At 36.6% G+C, this 18580-nt stretch overlaps 1 protein-coding gene across 2 annotated transcripts in view; it reads left to right on the plus strand.

Moving 5' to 3' along the window:
- Nucleotides 1-2959: 2959 nt before the first annotated feature.
- Nucleotides 2960-18580, plus strand: part of CLNK (cytokine dependent hematopoietic cell linker) — a 29930-nt gene continuing 14309 nt past the window's right edge. For both annotated transcript variants that reach the window (XM_040555775.1, XM_040555774.1), the window contains exons 1-10: nucleotides 2960-3116; nucleotides 5561-5723; nucleotides 7413-7492; nucleotides 7799-7844; nucleotides 10140-10168; nucleotides 10511-10530; nucleotides 11247-11375; nucleotides 14444-14471; nucleotides 17198-17216; nucleotides 18295-18370. In XM_040555775.1, coding sequence (XP_040411709.1) covers nucleotides 3039-3116; nucleotides 5561-5723; nucleotides 7413-7492; nucleotides 7799-7844; nucleotides 10140-10168; nucleotides 10511-10530; nucleotides 11247-11375; nucleotides 14444-14471; nucleotides 17198-17216; nucleotides 18295-18370 — 668 coding nt within the window. In that variant the 5' untranslated portion in view covers nucleotides 2960-3038. The remainder of the gene's footprint in view (nucleotides 3117-5560; nucleotides 5724-7412; nucleotides 7493-7798; nucleotides 7845-10139; nucleotides 10169-10510; nucleotides 10531-11246; nucleotides 11376-14443; nucleotides 14472-17197; nucleotides 17217-18294; nucleotides 18371-18580) is intronic.

Below are 18580 nucleotides of genomic sequence, written 5' to 3' on the forward strand. Positions count from 1 at the left end.
TGTAAGTATGACAAGGTTTATTGAAACATAACCCGCAACACTTTATTGTTTTCTGTCACTTGCTGAAACACCACAAAAATGACTGAAAAACCACAGCACATTCACAGACCCACAGAAGTCTGTGGGAATAGATTTATCTTCTGCTTTCTCATTTAAATATGGACTAGATTTCTGACATTAGATTTGCATGCACGAATTGTTAACCAGTCACTCTTTTGGTCAGACTTTTTTTAGGTCACAATGAAAAGCAAGCAAGATGGTCAGAAAATGCACACAATTTTATTCCGCTACAAAGTAAATAAATTTAATTTCTTCACTTTTGTCCTTTGACAAGGACAAAAATGTCCTTCTCTATCAGCTGGCAGAAACACACCCACACGTATGCCATAGAAATCCAACACCTTACTGTTGTTACAACTGGTATACTCCATCTATTAATTTCACAGAGGATGCAGTGAAGCAACAAGAAATTTTAAGACTGATTATGACATGTTCAGTCTCTATAGCTTGAGAAAACTCCCACCAGTTGCAAGTTGTTAACTTCACTGAAAAAACATTGATGTGAGAATATCCACCTGATTGCAAACTACCTGACACAAAGATGGAGAGAGACTAAGAGAGCTGGCGTTGTTCAGCCTGGAGAATAGAAGACTCCAGGGAAATGTTATAGTTAGTTGCCTTATGTTACAGTTAGTTGCCTTTCAGTAATTAAGTGGGCATACAGAAAAGATGGAGAGAGACTTTTTACCAGGACCTGCAGTGACAGGACAAGGGGCAAGAGTTTTAAACTGAAAGAGCGTAGATTTAGATTGGATATAAGGAATAAATTCTTCGCTATGAGGATGTTGAGGCACTGGAACAGGTTGCCCAGAGAAGCTGTGGATGCCCCATCCCTGGAAGTGCTCAAGGCCAGGCTGGATGGGGCTTTGAGCAATCTGGTCTGGTGGGAGGTGTCCATACCTGTGGCAGGGGGTTGGAACTAGGCGATCTTTAAGGTCCCTTCCAACCCAAAACATTCTACAACTCTGTAATTCTGTCCTCTTTTATACCTGTACAATAGGGAATGGAAGCCAGGGAATTGGAAGCTCCAGGGCAATATATATAGTAAACAGCAGAAATTGTCTCTCCCTGAGTGGTGAGTCTCTTTGACAGTCTTCCACCACCCAGATGGCAATCAGCACTTTTCATTCTGCAAACCCAATATGTCTAGCGTAGTTGACAAAATGAAATATTCATCCTCACTTCCAAAATGTCATCCTTAAATAACAGGAGGGGCAGTTTCTGTCTGGTTTGCACTCCTCAGCTAGCACAGAGCAAATATTTGGGAACTCACCTTATGTAAAGGGAATGCCCACAGAATAGCACAACTCTCTCTCCCCCTTCACTGGCATTGTGCAAAGGGCTGCAGTTCCTCCAAACTGTGGTGATTCTTGGGTAACAGAATAGGTTATAAACTAACCTGAACATCAATTTGTAAATCAATGTTAGATATCAATAAATCAACCCAAAGGCTCACGTCAGCCCATTTTTGGCATTAAGCATGAAATGTGCATCAATAACTTTGATGTTTACCACTATTTTTCATTTATGTTGTTCACTGTTACTCTGTGGGAGATAAAATGACCATTTTTATTAACAGATGTACAAAAGTGACAATTTAAAGACACTGACTGTTTTTTCATTGTTATATTGTCACCGTCTAATTATCCTATCATCTCCATCGGTTTTACTCAGTGTCATTGATTTAACTGGCCTTACTTCTGATTCACACCAGCATAACAAAACAGAAAATCAGATAACTATTTTGCATGAATAATTCTCCTCCTTGTCAATGACCCTCTGAGTAGAGATAAGAGCACTATGTACATTGTATAAATGAACATTGAATGCCATCTGCTGGGGCATACAACACTCTGCAATACCAGGCTTATGTGCTTTTCAGACCTTAAAAAGAAATAATAATAATAATAATAATAATAATAATAATAATAATAATAATAATAATAATGATGAAGGTGGTAAAGACTGGCTTCTCTTAAAACACGTCTGGAAGGGAGGGCTGTGGGATGCTGCCCATCCTTCATATACTTGCACAGAGTACCCATTGGGTCTTGTTTTAACTCTCTCCTTGGCATAGAAGAATTTCAGTCCACAATTCTCCCTTCCTTCTAAGCATTAGATCATGTTGTAATTATGTTAGTCTTGACAGAACCTTCATTCTCTGCTTTTGAAACCAGGCCATTACGTAGGCACAGGTGTGAGGTTAGTGAGGCTAAAGGGTCATTTCAACAGCTCAGAACAAGAGGACTTACTGGGCAAGGACATACTATGGCTATTTTGCATTTACCAGTCACCAGATTAAATGTGTAAACCAGGTTAAGGGTGAAACTAAGGACTCTCTTCTCAAGTGAACACACTGTCTTGTTCACCAGCCCCTTGGCTCTGTAACATGCTTTCTTGGCTAAACCATGAAACAACATCTATGGGCAAACAGTCACCAGCTGGAACAGTTTACATCCTGGTAGATGGAGTGCTCTTATCTTGGGAATCATGGCTCTGAAGCTTCTCAAGCTGAAACCAGTCATATCTCCAGGGCAAGTGCTGCAAGTGCTGTGCTATTATTACAGAAAAGACATCAGCACAACTCCTTTTCTCATTCAGTCTTGAAAGCAGGAGGCCACGTTTGCTTGTACCACTAAAGGAACAAGATATGTTTCTATCCAGAAGAGGGATTTCCAGTCCAGCATCCCCAAGCTCAACACTTGGAGTTCTGCCCTAGGCAAGCAAAACTCAGAAGAGAGGTAGGAGATGGAGCACATCCTTCTCTGGGTGTTTTCTGTGGGTGCACTTAGACAAGCTAGTGGTTGTGGATCCTTTTTCTACATAGCTACTTTCTTGTGCATTGTATGGGTCAAAAAACTCTTGGGTGGATTTGCTTCTGCTTCTTTGTATCAGTCACTGATCTGTAAAATACTGTGCCATTGACAAATTTTTATTACTCTATGTAATCTACTAGTTATTGTATCATCTTCTACAGAATGATATCTGCTGACATTTTTTCTCCATTTCATACAGAATATGAGAGGAGGAGTGTTCCCACTAATGCACATTGTTCTGTAAGTACCATGCTGTTCTTCCTAGCATTTTATATTTCTTTCACTTCTAGATGTGTGCTAATATTGTCTTGGCTACAGCACCGGTAACAGAACATGTAGTCCTCACTGTTAATGTAAAATAAAGCATGAGATTTTTTTAATTACATAGGATAACTTCAACTTTGTTTTAATGGGAGCTAGATAAGTGAAGTCCATATATGGTATGCATCTAAAATGCATCTTTATCATAAGATCATGCAAAATTAACAGGAGTCAAGCTGAGCAAGTATGTAAATCGTAAACTTTGAGCTTTAATACAAAACCAATGCAAATAAAAGCTGAAAAGATAACAGTACACATTTCAATATCTTCCAACTCATATCTGAAAGATGATTTTGAGTTTCAGCTGTTAGGTAATGCATAAAAGAGTGCAAATACCTTACAAGTTACAGAAAGGTGAAAAGAAAGCACAGGTCCATTGCATAATGAAGAAGTTAAACAAATAAATGATGACAGAAGAAGGCTGCTGTAATTGATACTGTGGCTGCTTCAGGTTTTGTAGAAAGCTTAATTACATTCACACTATATGGATTTAACAAAAACTAGAAGGCAGTAATGGTGAAAAGCAGAACAAGGAAAGAACTGCTAGGAGAATATTTATTTATGTGAAAGCACTTAAGGAAGTATTCGAAGTAATTTCTGAGATATTAATTTATTATCTTTGGGAACTCTTCAAGGAGTCATAGGTTCCTAAAACAGCGGAGAACAGAGGTAACATCAATTTCTTACAAGTAAGAAAGCAGTTTCTGAGGGTTCATTGGATACCTGGAGAGACTATTACACAAAGTCAGTTTGAAAGCATCTTTTGGAAATATTAAGTATGTTTATTAAAAAAAGCTGTTATTGTGAAAATGAAGAACCATTCATTGAACCAAAATAATTTTTTGGCAGAAATATGAGCATGCTGGGGAGAAAGAAAACAGTAGATGTGATATATCTTGATTTTTGTTAGGCCTTTGACATTTTGTAGAAGACTGTCTCACAAGCAAACTGTGGAAACCTGGCCTAGATTATGTATATTATGTATATTATGTGTAAAGTGTTTGCACAATTGATTGAAAAAATATCCACCCTCAGTCTAGTTCACAGTAGGCCTGCTGCTAAACTGGAAAGAGTTACCCAGAAGAATACCCTGAAAATGCAGGTATCCTGCAGGGGTATGTCTAGGGTGTAGTGCTATTTTTTTGTGCAATATGTACAGTTATAAAAAGGCATACCTCACCCTGATATGTACTGTCTAAAGCACTATATTCTTGGATGTCCACGTGATGTTTTCATCAAGCTGTGTACAACCTGGAGAGAGTTTCTAGGAAAGTAATGCTGGGGGTATGAGGTTCAAAATCCTTTTGAGGATATAAGGTTCAAAATCCTTTGAGTTGTCTGAGCACAGAAAAGCTTTAAGCTAAAGCTTTAAAGAATTGTTCTTTTTTAGTCTAGGAATGAAAAGACTAAAAGGAAGTATAATTATAGACATTAAACATAATAAAGGTTGAAATAAAGTGGATAGTAATCAATTTGTGTGTGTGTGTGTATGTGTCCTTGGAGTGTGAAACAAATTGGTTTAATTTGTAGCACTCAAGAGAAAAAGCATTAACTGAAAGGATAGTTAACTAGTGGAAGAAGACACCTCAGGAAGCTATTGATTCTCTATTACTAGCAAATTCAAAACAAACATCAGAGAAGATCCAAGTATGCTGTGAGTGGGTGGATGTACCTATACTGTCTCCAGTAGCAAAACATTATTAACTGAGCTGCTGGGTGCCCTCAGCTGAGTTGATATGGCAATAATCTCAGCTATGTGCTGCCTGTGCATTTCTCCTCCAGAAGTAAGCCAGCAGTGATGTCCCAGCATGTAAACAGTGAGTAAGAAGTGTGGAGCAGGACTCCAGAAAGAAATCTTGAGCAAACCTGGTCCAAGTATGTAGACACATCCAGAGACATCTTGAGTCAATTGGACTGCTAATTTGCTAGCATGAAATCCCGAAAACAGTGCATGCTTTTATTTTAAAGCATGAAATTTGTGGTGAGCTAGTTGATATATTCTTGCAAGTAACATATATATATGTAAACAGTCAGTACAATACAAACACCACATGGATAATATTATGAAAGGCATAGTTTCAAATGTCTGCAATGATCATAAAATTAAACACTCTCAATGCATTTTCAAGAGTGCTGACAGGGAGATTTAAGCCGCCTCCCAAAAGGATATTGTATGAATCAAAAACAAAAATGTAGAGCCTCAAAACTCTTGCTCAATTACTTTTCAACCCTTCAATTTCCATCAGAAAATGTACGGTGTACCAAAATATGTTCTTCTGGCCATCACTTATTTCCAAATCTGAAATTAATCTTGAACTTAAACTTATTTGCATTATCTGTATATCTCTACCTCTTTTATCCAGGACAAAAATTTCACAGGGGAGGATCAGGCTGACTTCAAATCATGCTCTAATCTATACGAGAAGGAAGAAGATGATTATGAGACAATAAATTCTTCCACTCTGGAACCCATACATACTTTGAGAATCCTTCCTCCCAAACCTGTACAGGAATCTGAATATGCAGGTATTTATTTTTTTTCTGTTTGCTGAAAGTGGGCCAAACCTAGACATAAGCAGGAACAGTACACATTTGGTTTTATTTCATTCTTGGTATTTATTTTAATGGTATAGTTTAATTGAAAAAATAAAGCACTAGTGAGCAGGATCAAGAGAGGAACTTTGTCTGCAGTTTCATGTTCACCCCCTTTTTCCATTAGAGTATGTTAAATCAATACTTAGATGCTGCTTTTTGTTGGTTTTGTTTGTTTATGTGTTTGTTTCATTTTGGTATTGCTTTCATGGAAGAAATTCTATAATCCCGCCTTCTAGAAGAAATTCTATAATCCCATTTGCAAAAACTGACTAGTCAAATCTACAACCTTTACAGAAAAGCTCACTGCTATTTAAGCCTAGAAACCTTTAAGATGGAAAGCATATTTAAAAAAAAAAAAAAAATTTCCTCCAGATGATAATTTGCAGATGGATGAATGCAGCATTCTTTTAAAAGGTATTTTCTGCTGCTTTTAATGTCAGTAATTAACAATTACTTCGAATGTGTTTCTCAGAAGGTATTCTTAACTTTACAAGATAGCTGCATCAGTCAAGTTTTAGATTACTAAAGCTATCTGAAGTCAAATTTAATAACTAAACATGGCTAGAAGCCATGGATTATAGAGATTCTAAACTATTTTCAAAATAAAAAGTACAAAAATGGAGCAAATCCTAGATGAGGAAGAATGGAAAACAGAAGCCAAACACAATCTGAATTTACAGGATATATGTGTATATATATATATATATTAAAAAAAACTTGCTCCAGTTCCCATCAAAGTCTGTGAAGATTTTTCCATTGATTTTTGTATGAGTTTGATGTCTAAACAAATAAATGGCTTTTTATGTGAGAACTCTATCAGTGTGTGAGCAGATCACAATCAGTCTGAACATCCAGATATTCTACATAATGTTCCAAAGAGTCATTTGGGCATTTTGTTTGGAAAAGAGTTATGTTGGTTAGAAAAGATTTTACGTCAACAGCCAGTACCTTCTGTGGTTTATGTAACTGTCCCAAAATATCAAAAAGAAACTTTTATTTTTTATGGTTTTGGAGAAAACATATTAAACAAAAAGCTGCCTTTTACCTGCATGTTATGCCCAGTAACTGTGATGTAGCATTGATACATGAATTCCATGCTACCATCCCATTTTGCCATCTTTCCTAGAAAAATAAAAATGCCCTTGAGATACAAAGTAATGACTTGAAAACATGCCAGTTAACAATCTGCGCAGTTCCTTTAGAGGGCGATAGGTGCAGTATTTATTAGAGGCTAAAGTAAAAATTAAGATGTTCTCTGGAGACCCACCCCCTCCACCCCTTGCTAAACCCAAACAACTCATTCAAGAAGGCTGTTGGCATCTCCAAGAACAAATGTTCCAGTGAAAAACAGAATCACTGATATGTTCACAGCCTACATCAAACATCTGCCTTAACTGTGCATCAGCTCACAAAGGCTTTTTTTTTTTCTTTTTTTTTTTTTTACCACAGTGAGGTATGCCTCAATACCATTACTAAAATAATGTAGAAGTTCAGAAAAGACAAAATGAAAATGCTATAAAAATGGCATCACCTGACCTCGTAAACATGTTCTAAACCTATTCATATTGAGACACAGCATCACCGAATTACTAAGGTTTACTTTTTCTTCCTCTTTTACAGACAAACGTTATCTGATGCCTTCAGGTATCACTTCCGAGATGAGCAGCCAACACCCATGTCAGTCACCTCAATACTTGGCTGTAAGTAAAGACCTTAAACCCTGTTCACAAATGTTATTTCCTCTTTTCTGTAACATCATTTAAAGCTACAAGCGGTCCAGTCAAAGTCTTAGCCACATAACATTTGATTTTTTCCAAAGTCACAAAGGTTCCTGTTTCACTTTGCAACAATGTGCTCTCGACTAACTATTGTTTGTTGATGCCTAAAGTCAAGACTGGATCTACAAAGTATATGGGGCATCCCAGTGAAGAATAGACGTGTTTTTACTAGCTACAGTTTCAAATAACAATGCCTAAGATCACATCTTTACTTTGTTTTATTAACAGAAATGCACGTCTGCTCTAGAGGGGAGGAGCATGCTGACTATTAGAGGTATAATTAAAAAAATCTGTTTCTGCAATCAGAAATAGAATACGCTGATTCCATATTTAGCTTTGTTATATTAGGTACACATTGAAGATGATAGAAAAGACAGTTTTCAGAACAGCAGCTGCTTTCCAAATTAAACCTGCTGCAAAATGTGGAATGCTGTTTCGACAACCAAACATTTAAGTAATTATTTAACAAAGGAGATACATTTTATCCCATGAGAACCTTGTTTCTCAATGGAAATATATTTATAAAAGCTATCTGACAATGTTCTCCTACTCAGAACATGTTAAATCTATAGTATTACCTGGTATATATTATATATAGATATATATCCACTGCGTTTGTTCTATTTCTTGTGACAAATTTGTAGACAGACTGCAATCTTATTCTTCAAGAACTTAATGAGGCCTCTGACTATTAAATCCTTTAATTTACAATTTTACTCAATAGTAAGTTTATTTTAAAAGTATATTTCTAAATAATTTTCTATATACATTTCTATATGTTTGATATACTTTAGATATAGCAAAATATCATGAAACCAAGTACTGAAGAATTAAATATGATTCACCTTGAAAGGGAATTATGATTTTTCTCTTATCATTTCAAATCTTTGAACCATATTTGCTAAATATTGCCAGAAAAAATACAATTACCAAAATATGATCACTTTCTATGTTTGATGTAAAGGCTGATTTTCAGAGAGTAAGTATTACATTTGACCAGTCAGAAAAATAATACAAAGAATTTCATTAAAAAAAGAATCTGTTTAAATTTTTCCTTTTATTTCATACTTTAATTCAAAGCATTGAGCCAAGTAATTCCTACAGATGATGAGAAAGTAAGCAGTATAAGTTCAGAAAATGAAAGGTTAGACTGAATCTTATGAGCAAATACTGATATAGCTTGTATGAAAGCTAAACTGAGAGAAATACCAAGCAAGGCAGCTTCAAAATCTGCAGAAATTAGTAGGAAAGGTCCTACTGACAGTTGGATGGTTTGATAAAGCCTCAAATTCCACGTTTTACGAGTTGGCTATATGTGTTTGCCTGCCTTCCTGAGATGTGTGCTGACATCATTAAAGATGAACCAAGGACAATGCAGGAAGGTAAATTAAACTCTGCAATTCGAAGGTGTAACTTAAACATATTTTTGAGCACTTCCTGAGCTAACAGTGCTTGTAGAGTAATCTAATAGTTTTAGATAATAACTACACTATTATTAAATTTGTCTTAATGTTTATTCTCATACACACTACTATTAGTAGCTTTGCCACAAGATGGCATAAACAGCACAAAATTTTTTTCAACAGCTATTTTCTAGAATGGTTAAACATTTAAGGTGTCAGTATTTTTGTTCAGAGCAACTTGCTCTGGCTTACTTGAAGGAGAACTTAGGTTGTTTTGCATCACTTTTAACGTTACTTATGATGTCAGTATATAGAATTTCTGAAAATATTTTCAAAACCAAACTCTAATGCAAATAGAGTGAAATAATTTTTACTAGTAAGATGTCCTATGTGCATTTAAATAATCAGTCAAATTGTGGTAAATTTGGAAACAACAGCAATGACAAAAAGTATAGATTTACTTTCATTTTAGCAAAACAGACCAAAAAAAAGTCCTAAATAACTTGATAAGCACACATATAAAGTCTCTGAACAGTGTTTAAATTTGCAAATTACATGAAAAAAAAATCTCACTTTCAAATATTTCATTCTGAAATCCAGAGGTAAAAACAAACTTTACTCTGTTTTATCAAGCATCATGAAGAGTTTTTAGTTTGCTTTATTTTATATTTTGAGCTGAGAAGCTGAGACAATCAAAAATATTTTTGTTGTTTTTTGGTTGGTTGGTTTGCTTTGCTTTGCTTTGTTTTTTTCCTGCTTTAGCTTCAGGTAATTTCTAGTTATGTCTCTTATGAAACAAATGTTTGTGAGTGATATTAAAAAGATTTACCTGGCTACTATACAAGAAGACTCTCAATATTTCCAGGACTGCCATAATTATACAAGAACAAGTAGTCTACTGTTTAGTTGGAGAGAAGCACAAATGTTTGAGAAGGAGTTTTAAATTGCATCTGAATCTATCTCCAAATCCATCCTTAAAAAAAGGCTAAATAAAGTAGATTGAACAAAACCCACATGTGATGAGACAACAAAGAGTTCGAGAGGTGGAACAGGGTGGCAGGTGGATGGGGGTGGACTGCCAATAATAATACTAGAATAAGCCTATACTTTTATTTGTGGATTATATGGACAGCATTCTATCAACAATTATTATCAATTTTCTTTAGGAGAAAGAGGGAAAATACATGGACCCCAGGTAAGCAGAATCTCTCATCAGTTAGATTTTTTACAGGGCATTTTGCCATTGAAAGTTTTTTAAAAGCACACTCCAATTTTGCTCGCACTAACTGAAGGATGAGAGAACTTGTATCTGTAGTCCTACATTATCTCACTTATTTGTATTCATGGTTTGTATAGGCATCTTTTACCCCTCAGTGATTTTAAAGTGGCATATTAAAGTATGATGTTATGTGTTGTGGACTACATAAAACTTTGACTGTTGACACAGACATGCCTGCTTAATCTAAGATAGCAACACTTCTTTTAGTAAAACAAGGAAGAAAAGCTTAAATGTATTTTTGTTTTCTCTCTTTCCTAGCAGCCTTTGCCTCCTCCACGGTAAGATCACTTAAGAGATGGCTTTTGTGCATTTCCCAAAACGTGTGCTCAGGGCACTGAGTGCTGACGACTGCTCACATCCAGCTGTAGCAGTTTTAATCACTCCCACAGAAGACAGGAGTCCTACCAGGCCAAGCTCTATTCCATGAATACGTATGAATACATTTTTCTATGATACGCCCACACACACAAAAAAAATCTTTTTTGATTTTTTCCAATCTCAAACAATAATAATTGCTGTAGTTAATAGATACTTTCAAAAGGTAATCCAAAAATTCCAAGCTTATTCTTCACCATCTATATTAAATGCAGTAAGAGCTGTAAATCAGTTTTAAAATGTGATTAGAATTACAGACATTCAAATTATTTCTTAAGTAATTTGCAGCGTATTCTGCAGCTGGGCTCTATACACAGCTGTACCCACCCAGAGATGTCAGCACTTAGGAGCTGTATTTGGCACATACCAGTGAAGTGTATGAAAGTACTGTTAAGTGGCACAGAACATAGTACAGTAATGTCTTGCAAATTTAGAATATTATCCAAAATTACTTTTGCTATTGAATCCTGGACCTGAGCTAAACTCAGCACAAATACATTGAAAAAATCTTGGAAAAATCCTGTATTTTCCTTTTCTGAGCTTGCAGTTACAACAGATATAATTCTTGTGTCTCCTTTATACCCTACAAGTTCTTCCAATTCTCCTTTGACTTCTTCAGGCCACTGAAGACACTGCCAAAGCAATATCAACCACTTCCTCCAGAGCCAAAGATAAGCAGCCAGGTCTCTCACACCAGGAAAACGCTCAGCCAAGCACATACCTTTCCAGTATCAGCAAAGCTCACAAGGTACTGCTATGTTTCTTCATGCTGATTGCCTGAAAATTAAAACGCTCTCCCTGGCAAAATCACCAGACTTTACATCCATTGCACCTTTGCTTTTACTTAAGGAAAATAAATGTTGATTCTTTAGACAGCTGTGAATAATCAAGAGAAGGGGTATTTAGAGTAATCTGATACTAACATTCTTTAAAGAAAAAAATGCCAAAATAACGGTAAAGAAGTAAAGAGCAGAAAAGTAAAAGTCGAAAAGGAGTAGAAAAGTAGACTAAAAGTCATGAACACTTAGTATAAGGTTTTTCCTACTTTTTTCCTGACATTTAGAGGTTTTGCAACCACTTCCAAGCAAAAATAATAGCACTTGCTTAGCACAGTTGGTGAACCGAGTAATAGCGAACCATGTGATGGGAATATACACTGACTGTGCCAGAGAAATACAGAAATATCTCCATAACCCAAGGATGCTACATTCAGCAAAAGAAAAGACTAATCTGCAGCCAGAAATCTTGCCCCAGCCTGAGACCAGTCCTTTACACCAGATCCCTGTAGCCCATCCTCTGTCATACAAAACCCAGCAGAGAATAGATCTGCAGCACAAACCACTAGTGTCCAGCTCTATGGCAGACCATGTGCATGTCAAGTTACGAAACTGTCTGCTTTTTTCATGCAACAAGCATGCTTAGCCACATGAGCATGAATGTATGCTGCTCACTGCCATGGAAACAGATGCACTCCTGCTGTGTGACCAAAACACACGTGTAAATGGGGAAGGTGGTGGGCATGTGCTGGGAACAGGAGTGGTACGCATCCTGGGGCCACAGGGTATAATGCTCAGATGCCTCTCTGTGAAAACCTATTGCAGCCAGATGTTTGGGCCCAACGAAAATATGTCAGTTCTGTCCATCCTTCCCCAAATAGTTTCAATTTCAGTTCGTCAAGTTGGAATTTTGCGTCATTTTGCAAAAGTCACCACAGTCCAAATCCTATAGTACTAATACCACAGAGAAAGAAAAAAAAAGCAGCTTACAAATCAATGAAGTAATCTTCTACTCCAAGTTAAGTATATACTTAAGGAGCTGACTCTAAGTATGTTTTATTTTTTCCTGAATGGTGCTTAAATTTTTTTTCATGGATTAAGTTACAGAAGCTTTCAGTTGTTAGGACATTTTATTAATATGAAGTAGCTTCATATTCAGATGTGTGACCTGACCTACAGCTGAGAAATTCCAAATCCCATGACTGATCCCTTCCCTTCGTAGGACAGCATATAAAATTGAAAGCTGTGAGAACTATTTCAAGCTGTGTTTGCCAGCAGTCATCAGTATGCATAGTGCTAGAATTCAAAAGGTCCTTTACAAAACCAAAGTCTGTAATATAAATACATGTAATTTCTTATTTTAGAAGTAAGGAGTGGCAGCAAAAATCATAAACACAATGCTCTGTATTGCAGTTATAAATACTAAAATCTTTCTAATAGTCTTTTTTTTTTTTTTTTTTAAGTTGACATAGGGTTTTTTTTAATCACAGGAGTAAGAGGGGAGTGGCAAAGACTAAGACCACACATAATCTGGGAAGGCATTTCACAAATTTCCGACACAAGCACTTCACTCAAAATATTTGTCACCCATCACCAATCCAGTCACAGCTCTGCAGGGAAAAAACATATGTATGGACTGCAGCATGGAGGAGTGCAGCACTACACAGTTATCTGCCAGACTGTAAGCAAAGCTGTCAAACTGCAGGCATGATTTAGGAGCACACATCCTATTTTCCAACAAGATTTGGAAGACTTATAAAATTACACACCATTATTTATACACTCTATAAACATCTGCGTAAAACATGGGCATGTGCAGGATGCTGGAATGTATCTGAGAAGCTTTGGCGAGACTTAAACGTGTGGTAAATGGAATGGGCCATACAAGTGGTGTGTCCCCTCGTAGAGGAGTCCTCCCTGCAAACACACCTTTATTACCTCCTAACTTTACTATGCACCCAGCATCCTACATATGGACTTTTCCTTGTCAAATAATGACCTCAGAGTCCAAGCTAACGAATTGCACATGCTAACACAAAAGCATCTCTCCAAACCCAAAACAGCATGATGCCATTTCCCCTGGCCTTATCACTTGGTGCCTAGGAGAAGAGCCTGATCCCCACCGCGCTATAGCCTCCTTTAAGGCAATTGTACAGTGTGATAAGGTCAGCCCTGAGCCTCCTCTCTGCTAGGCTAAACAAACCCAGTTCCCTCAGTCGCTACTGTAAGACCTGTTTTCTAGACATTTCAGCAGCTTCAATGCCCATCTTTGGACACGCTCCAGCATGTTGATGTCCTTGTTGTTTTATGTTCATAAATAACTTCTAAAATTTAGACCTCTATCTCTTTTGCTATTAAATGCAAGCTGCTGAAAAGTTTGTTCATCAAACCTAGGACATCCAACAAAATATGCCAGACTTGATACATTGTCCCTTTTGAGGGGGACAATACTTTCTGATGAATCTTCTCACTAGGGGAAGGTATTCCTGTTGACCAGGCATATCAGGAGAAGGCAGAAAAATACCTAAATACCGGCTTGAATCAGGACCAGGAGAAGCATTCTACAATTCTCTTTATCTGTTTGCATCTTAAGTTCCTGGTTTGCATTTCCTTTTGTCTATACTTTGCGTTCTGCCACCATGAACGTTTCATTTTTGAAACTCTTCAGTCTTCAAGAAAATCTGTTTATAGCTGACTTTAAAGTTTCTAATAAGATTTTTAGCATGAGAGTAAGAGTAGAGAAAAAAGCTCATAATCCTTCATATCACTTCTCCCTCCCCCCAGAATCAATCCTTACAAGGACTTTTCTCATTTACCATAATGAATTCTGCGGATGCTGTTCTTCTTTTATGGAAGTCCATAACCTTTTCTTGCAAATAATTTATGTCAAAAAATTACCAGCCTCTGAATTTCTATAGCACTAATAAAATGCCAAGGGCTGTTAATTTTCAGTGATGATGTAACCAAAGTATTTAAGTACTCAAAGTCATTTTTTATTTTATGATAATGATTTTTTTTCGTATATTTCTTTCTTTACTAGGCATATATCTCTTAGGGAACTGAATGAAGTAAGTAATCATCTTTGTATACATTATTACCACCAAAAGCATACACATTTCATGGCTGTGTAGCTTCAGAAGTACAATTATTTCAGTCACAACTTAGCCTGTTAGGTAGAAACAGTATAATAACCATATTAGCTTTGGGTCATAAATATATCTATTTTTAATGTGTGTAGTACTGTCAAAATGGCTACTCTGTGAATGACAGCTAACATCCTGAAGTTGTTTTCAGAAATAAAAACACAAACAGTGTATAGCAACCTCCCCAGGTATCCAAATAAAAGCACATCTCCTAAGTGCCAAATGCTGCAAATGTCTGAAAAATGTGCGGAAGAGGCACTCGTGCTCTGAAGGCCAGTGATACTGAGCTCCTGTGTGCAACAGAGGCTATAAAGGCTCTCGCTCCCCACTCTCACCTCCAAGCTGAGCTCCTCTCCCAGTGCAGCCTGCAGCCCCATACCAGCTGCCTGTGGCCAGAGGGCAGAAACTGAGAGATGATGCCATGAACTCACCTGTAGGCATAAATGCAACATAAAGCATTATCTTTTCTCAGAGACTGGTAAGGGCAAGTGATTTTTTTTTTCAGATCCCAGTTTCTGTAAAAAAATTTTTAGAAAGTTTGTTCACCACCTAATCTACCTGTCAATGAAGTAAAGCAGAAAAAATAGGCTTAGCAACAAAAAAAAAGGGGGGGGGGGGGGGGGTACTTATGACAAACAGAAATTTCTTAGTGGTTTCCTGTAAGATGTATTAAGAGATACAGTCCCTGCAATAATGCAGAATGTTAAAGGCTGTAAAATTCAGAGATGATAGATTATAATCTACATCATTTTGTGTTTCTTACTGTGTTCTATTTGTTACAGTAATACATTTGTAAAATGTTTTTATTTCATTACAAGGGAACAAAGGAAAAAAAGTAATTTCTACACTGGTTAAGTCCAGCCATTTCCTATCACAGAAGCTGTATCACAAACCCATAAGCTGATCTAGCTCTAACTTCAAAATCCTTTGAATTTTTCTGATCCACAGCTCTGAATGGGAGGCTATCCCAGAATCTCACCCCTCCCATGGCTAGAAACTCCTTTGCTTTGAAAGATTTTTACAAAACATGCTTTGATTGTAATATTAGAATTAACAATTAAAGCAAAAAAAAAAAAGAGCTACTGCCAAGAAAGATAATATTTTAACACAAAAATCTTTGTCTTCTCCTAGATGATGACTCATTACCAAATATAAAAATAACCCCAAGAACAACAAATATCTTACATCTGTAATTAATATTTCTGGCTGGGCACTGTACAGCTGCACAAATGCTGCAGCTCCTAGTAAGCTCATTGTTTAGCTACATCTTAAGGAGAAATACTGTATATTTCATAACATGGATCACTTCCCATCTGTATAGCTCCTAAGACATAGATAGCTTCAGTGTGACCCAGAGGAGACAGGATATGCTCTTGTTAAGTTTTTGGACATCAAACTGCAGGTCAAAATGGTTGAGAGCAGACCCAGACACAACAGGACCCAGATGAGCTGTAGGAAAGGGTCAGGAGGAGCTCACTCACCAGAGCACATCTGGAATGCTGCACAAGGAGCTGCTGGCAGGCAGGAGCGGGATGGACATAGGGTCACCAACACTATTGGGGTGCGCAGCCCTTGCCCTGTGAAATGAGGCTGACAGGCCTGGACTCCCTGAGCCTGGAGAGGAGACAACCCCAGGGGAACCTCTTAGAAATAAGGTTATCGAGAAGAAGGCAGAGGCTGGCACTTTACAGAGTGCACAGTTGAAGTACAAGAGGCAATGATCACAAATTGAAACTAGGAAGATTTCAACCAGAAATAAGGAAAAAAAAAATTATGAGGGCAATTTCAAGAGTGTTGGAACAGGTTAACCAGACAGGCTGTGAAATCTATGTTCTGTGGGTCTGCAAGACTCAGCTGGACAAAGCTCTGAGCCCTGGCCTCATCAACTAGCTTAGTCTTTGAGCAGGGGCTTGGTCCAATGACCTGCCTAGGTCCTGTCCAATATGAATAGCACTATGAATTTCTAAGTAATGCAAAAACATTAATGGGGAGGTAAGTTTTAAGGAAGACTAAAAAAGCACCATTTACAAAGAGTATTTTTTTTCTGTTTAATGCTTATGTATTATATTCTCATGTGTATCAAATTAATAATCAAAATAATTACTCTTCTTGCGTGAATCAAAATACTACAGAAATATAGTGAAAGTTTATCCAACTGTGGTCTCTAGACACCTATCTATTGTTCACTTCTCTGCAATATAATATGCTGTACTGAGACTCCGCACACAGTGATTTTGAATGAAGTATCTGCCATGACAGTTAAAGTAATTGTTCTACTAAAGGGTCTGAAAAGAAATGACTGATTTTAATCTTTGGATAGTGTATCTCCAGTCAATCAAAATCAATCTCTTGAATTCATAGAAGATCAGTTAAGGAAAGCCATATTGTAAATTAAGCTGATGCACGACAGTGATCATGAAAATGGTGATCATTGTGATACACCCTGTGTTCACTTATACCCCTAAACATTCATTTCTCATTGTTGCCAGTGGACTGAAATGAAAATTCAGCCTGAGGTTTTGACAAAGTGATCAGGTATTTATAACTGAATGTCTGAATTTAAAATGAAAAGATAGTTGAGTTTGTTGTGGTAAATTCAAGTTGGTAATCAAAAGAAAAATATTCACTGTCTATGTTATCATTTTATATAGGCATCTGGAAGAGAAAAAGGTTAGTATTTAAAAATATATTAACTTGTTTTCTTTCTTTCATATCCCAAGAACAAAATAGCCTATCATTAAAACTCCAGATGTAGTTCTCAGTACAGGAACCTGACATCTATCCTACTGTACAGGATTATGCAGTCTGGCTCTGAATTAAAACTAGTAATAGACATCCCCCAGGTATACATCTGCTGGGAACTGAGAGATTTAGAGTGACCTCAACGGTTCTGGAAAATGGAGTGGAAAAAGGGATTTAATTTGCATTAGCTACACCTATTTGGGGAAGCAGTGCATCACATTTGTTCTAAGCAAACCAAAATTTTAAGGTCCTAGGGGGAAAAAGAGTGAAAAAGAAAGTTAAAAATCTTAAAAGAGATTTAAAGAAAAATCTTTAAAGAGTTAAAAATCTGTCTTTTTAAGCTTTACATTTTTAAAGCTACAAATAGCAGCTTTTGTTTTGTTTTGTTTTGTTTTTTCAAAAAGCATTTTAAAAATATGTCAATTCTTTAAATGCACATAAAATGTTTTAAAACCACCTTAAGCTATTCTGTCTGCATGAAGGTCCATGAAACAAAAAAATACTTGAAAATACCTTGAAGACAGATACAGACTAATTGTTATGCTGTTTACACCTCCATGTCAATGAATTCATAATTTCCTCTGGCAGTTCCTTTTGTGGATTAAGGCACGGTTTCCCGATTTTCAGCTAGAAGTACTATTGACTGCATTTGTTTTCTATCTGTCCTGCCCTACAAAAAGGATTTATGAACTCTCTGTATGCTTCTAGTACAGCATTCTCCACTATTTACCATTATGTTAATCCATATTATGTTAATCCATATTTGGCACCAGCAAAACCTGCAATGTTCAGCATCACCATGTAACATTCAGTACCACAGTAATGTTTCCTACTCTAATCATTAATTGACTGATTTAAATCAGACTGATTGTAGCCTATTAGCTTTCTCTAAGCTTCCCCTTGTACACAAATTTGGTTAACAATTTTTTTTCTGTGGTAGTTGCTAGAATACTGTCAAAGTTACACAAGAGAGGATACAATAAGTTCTCATTCTTTTTATTCATAGTTACAGATTTGATGAAGAAACTCGAATTGACTTTACAAGCACAACAGTACAAAATAAAGCATCTTCCTGAATCCAGGTAGGAATATAAGAATTTCATGAGCTTGTACTGGATGCTTCAAAAACTAAACATTCTGCACGTAGCAAATTATACTTCACTATGTAATAAAAGCAAGAAGATATCACTTTCTGACGCCATGTAGTGATATATAATGTTTTGCCCTGAAGCACAGGTCTTTGGGAATTGCTTTTAAGCTATTATAAATACACTTTCAATTTTTATCTTTAA

This window comes from Cygnus olor, chromosome 4, assembly GCF_009769625.2.
Source record: "Cygnus olor isolate bCygOlo1 chromosome 4, bCygOlo1.pri.v2, whole genome shotgun sequence".
NCBI lineage: Eukaryota > Metazoa > Chordata > Aves > Anseriformes > Anatidae > Cygnus > Cygnus olor.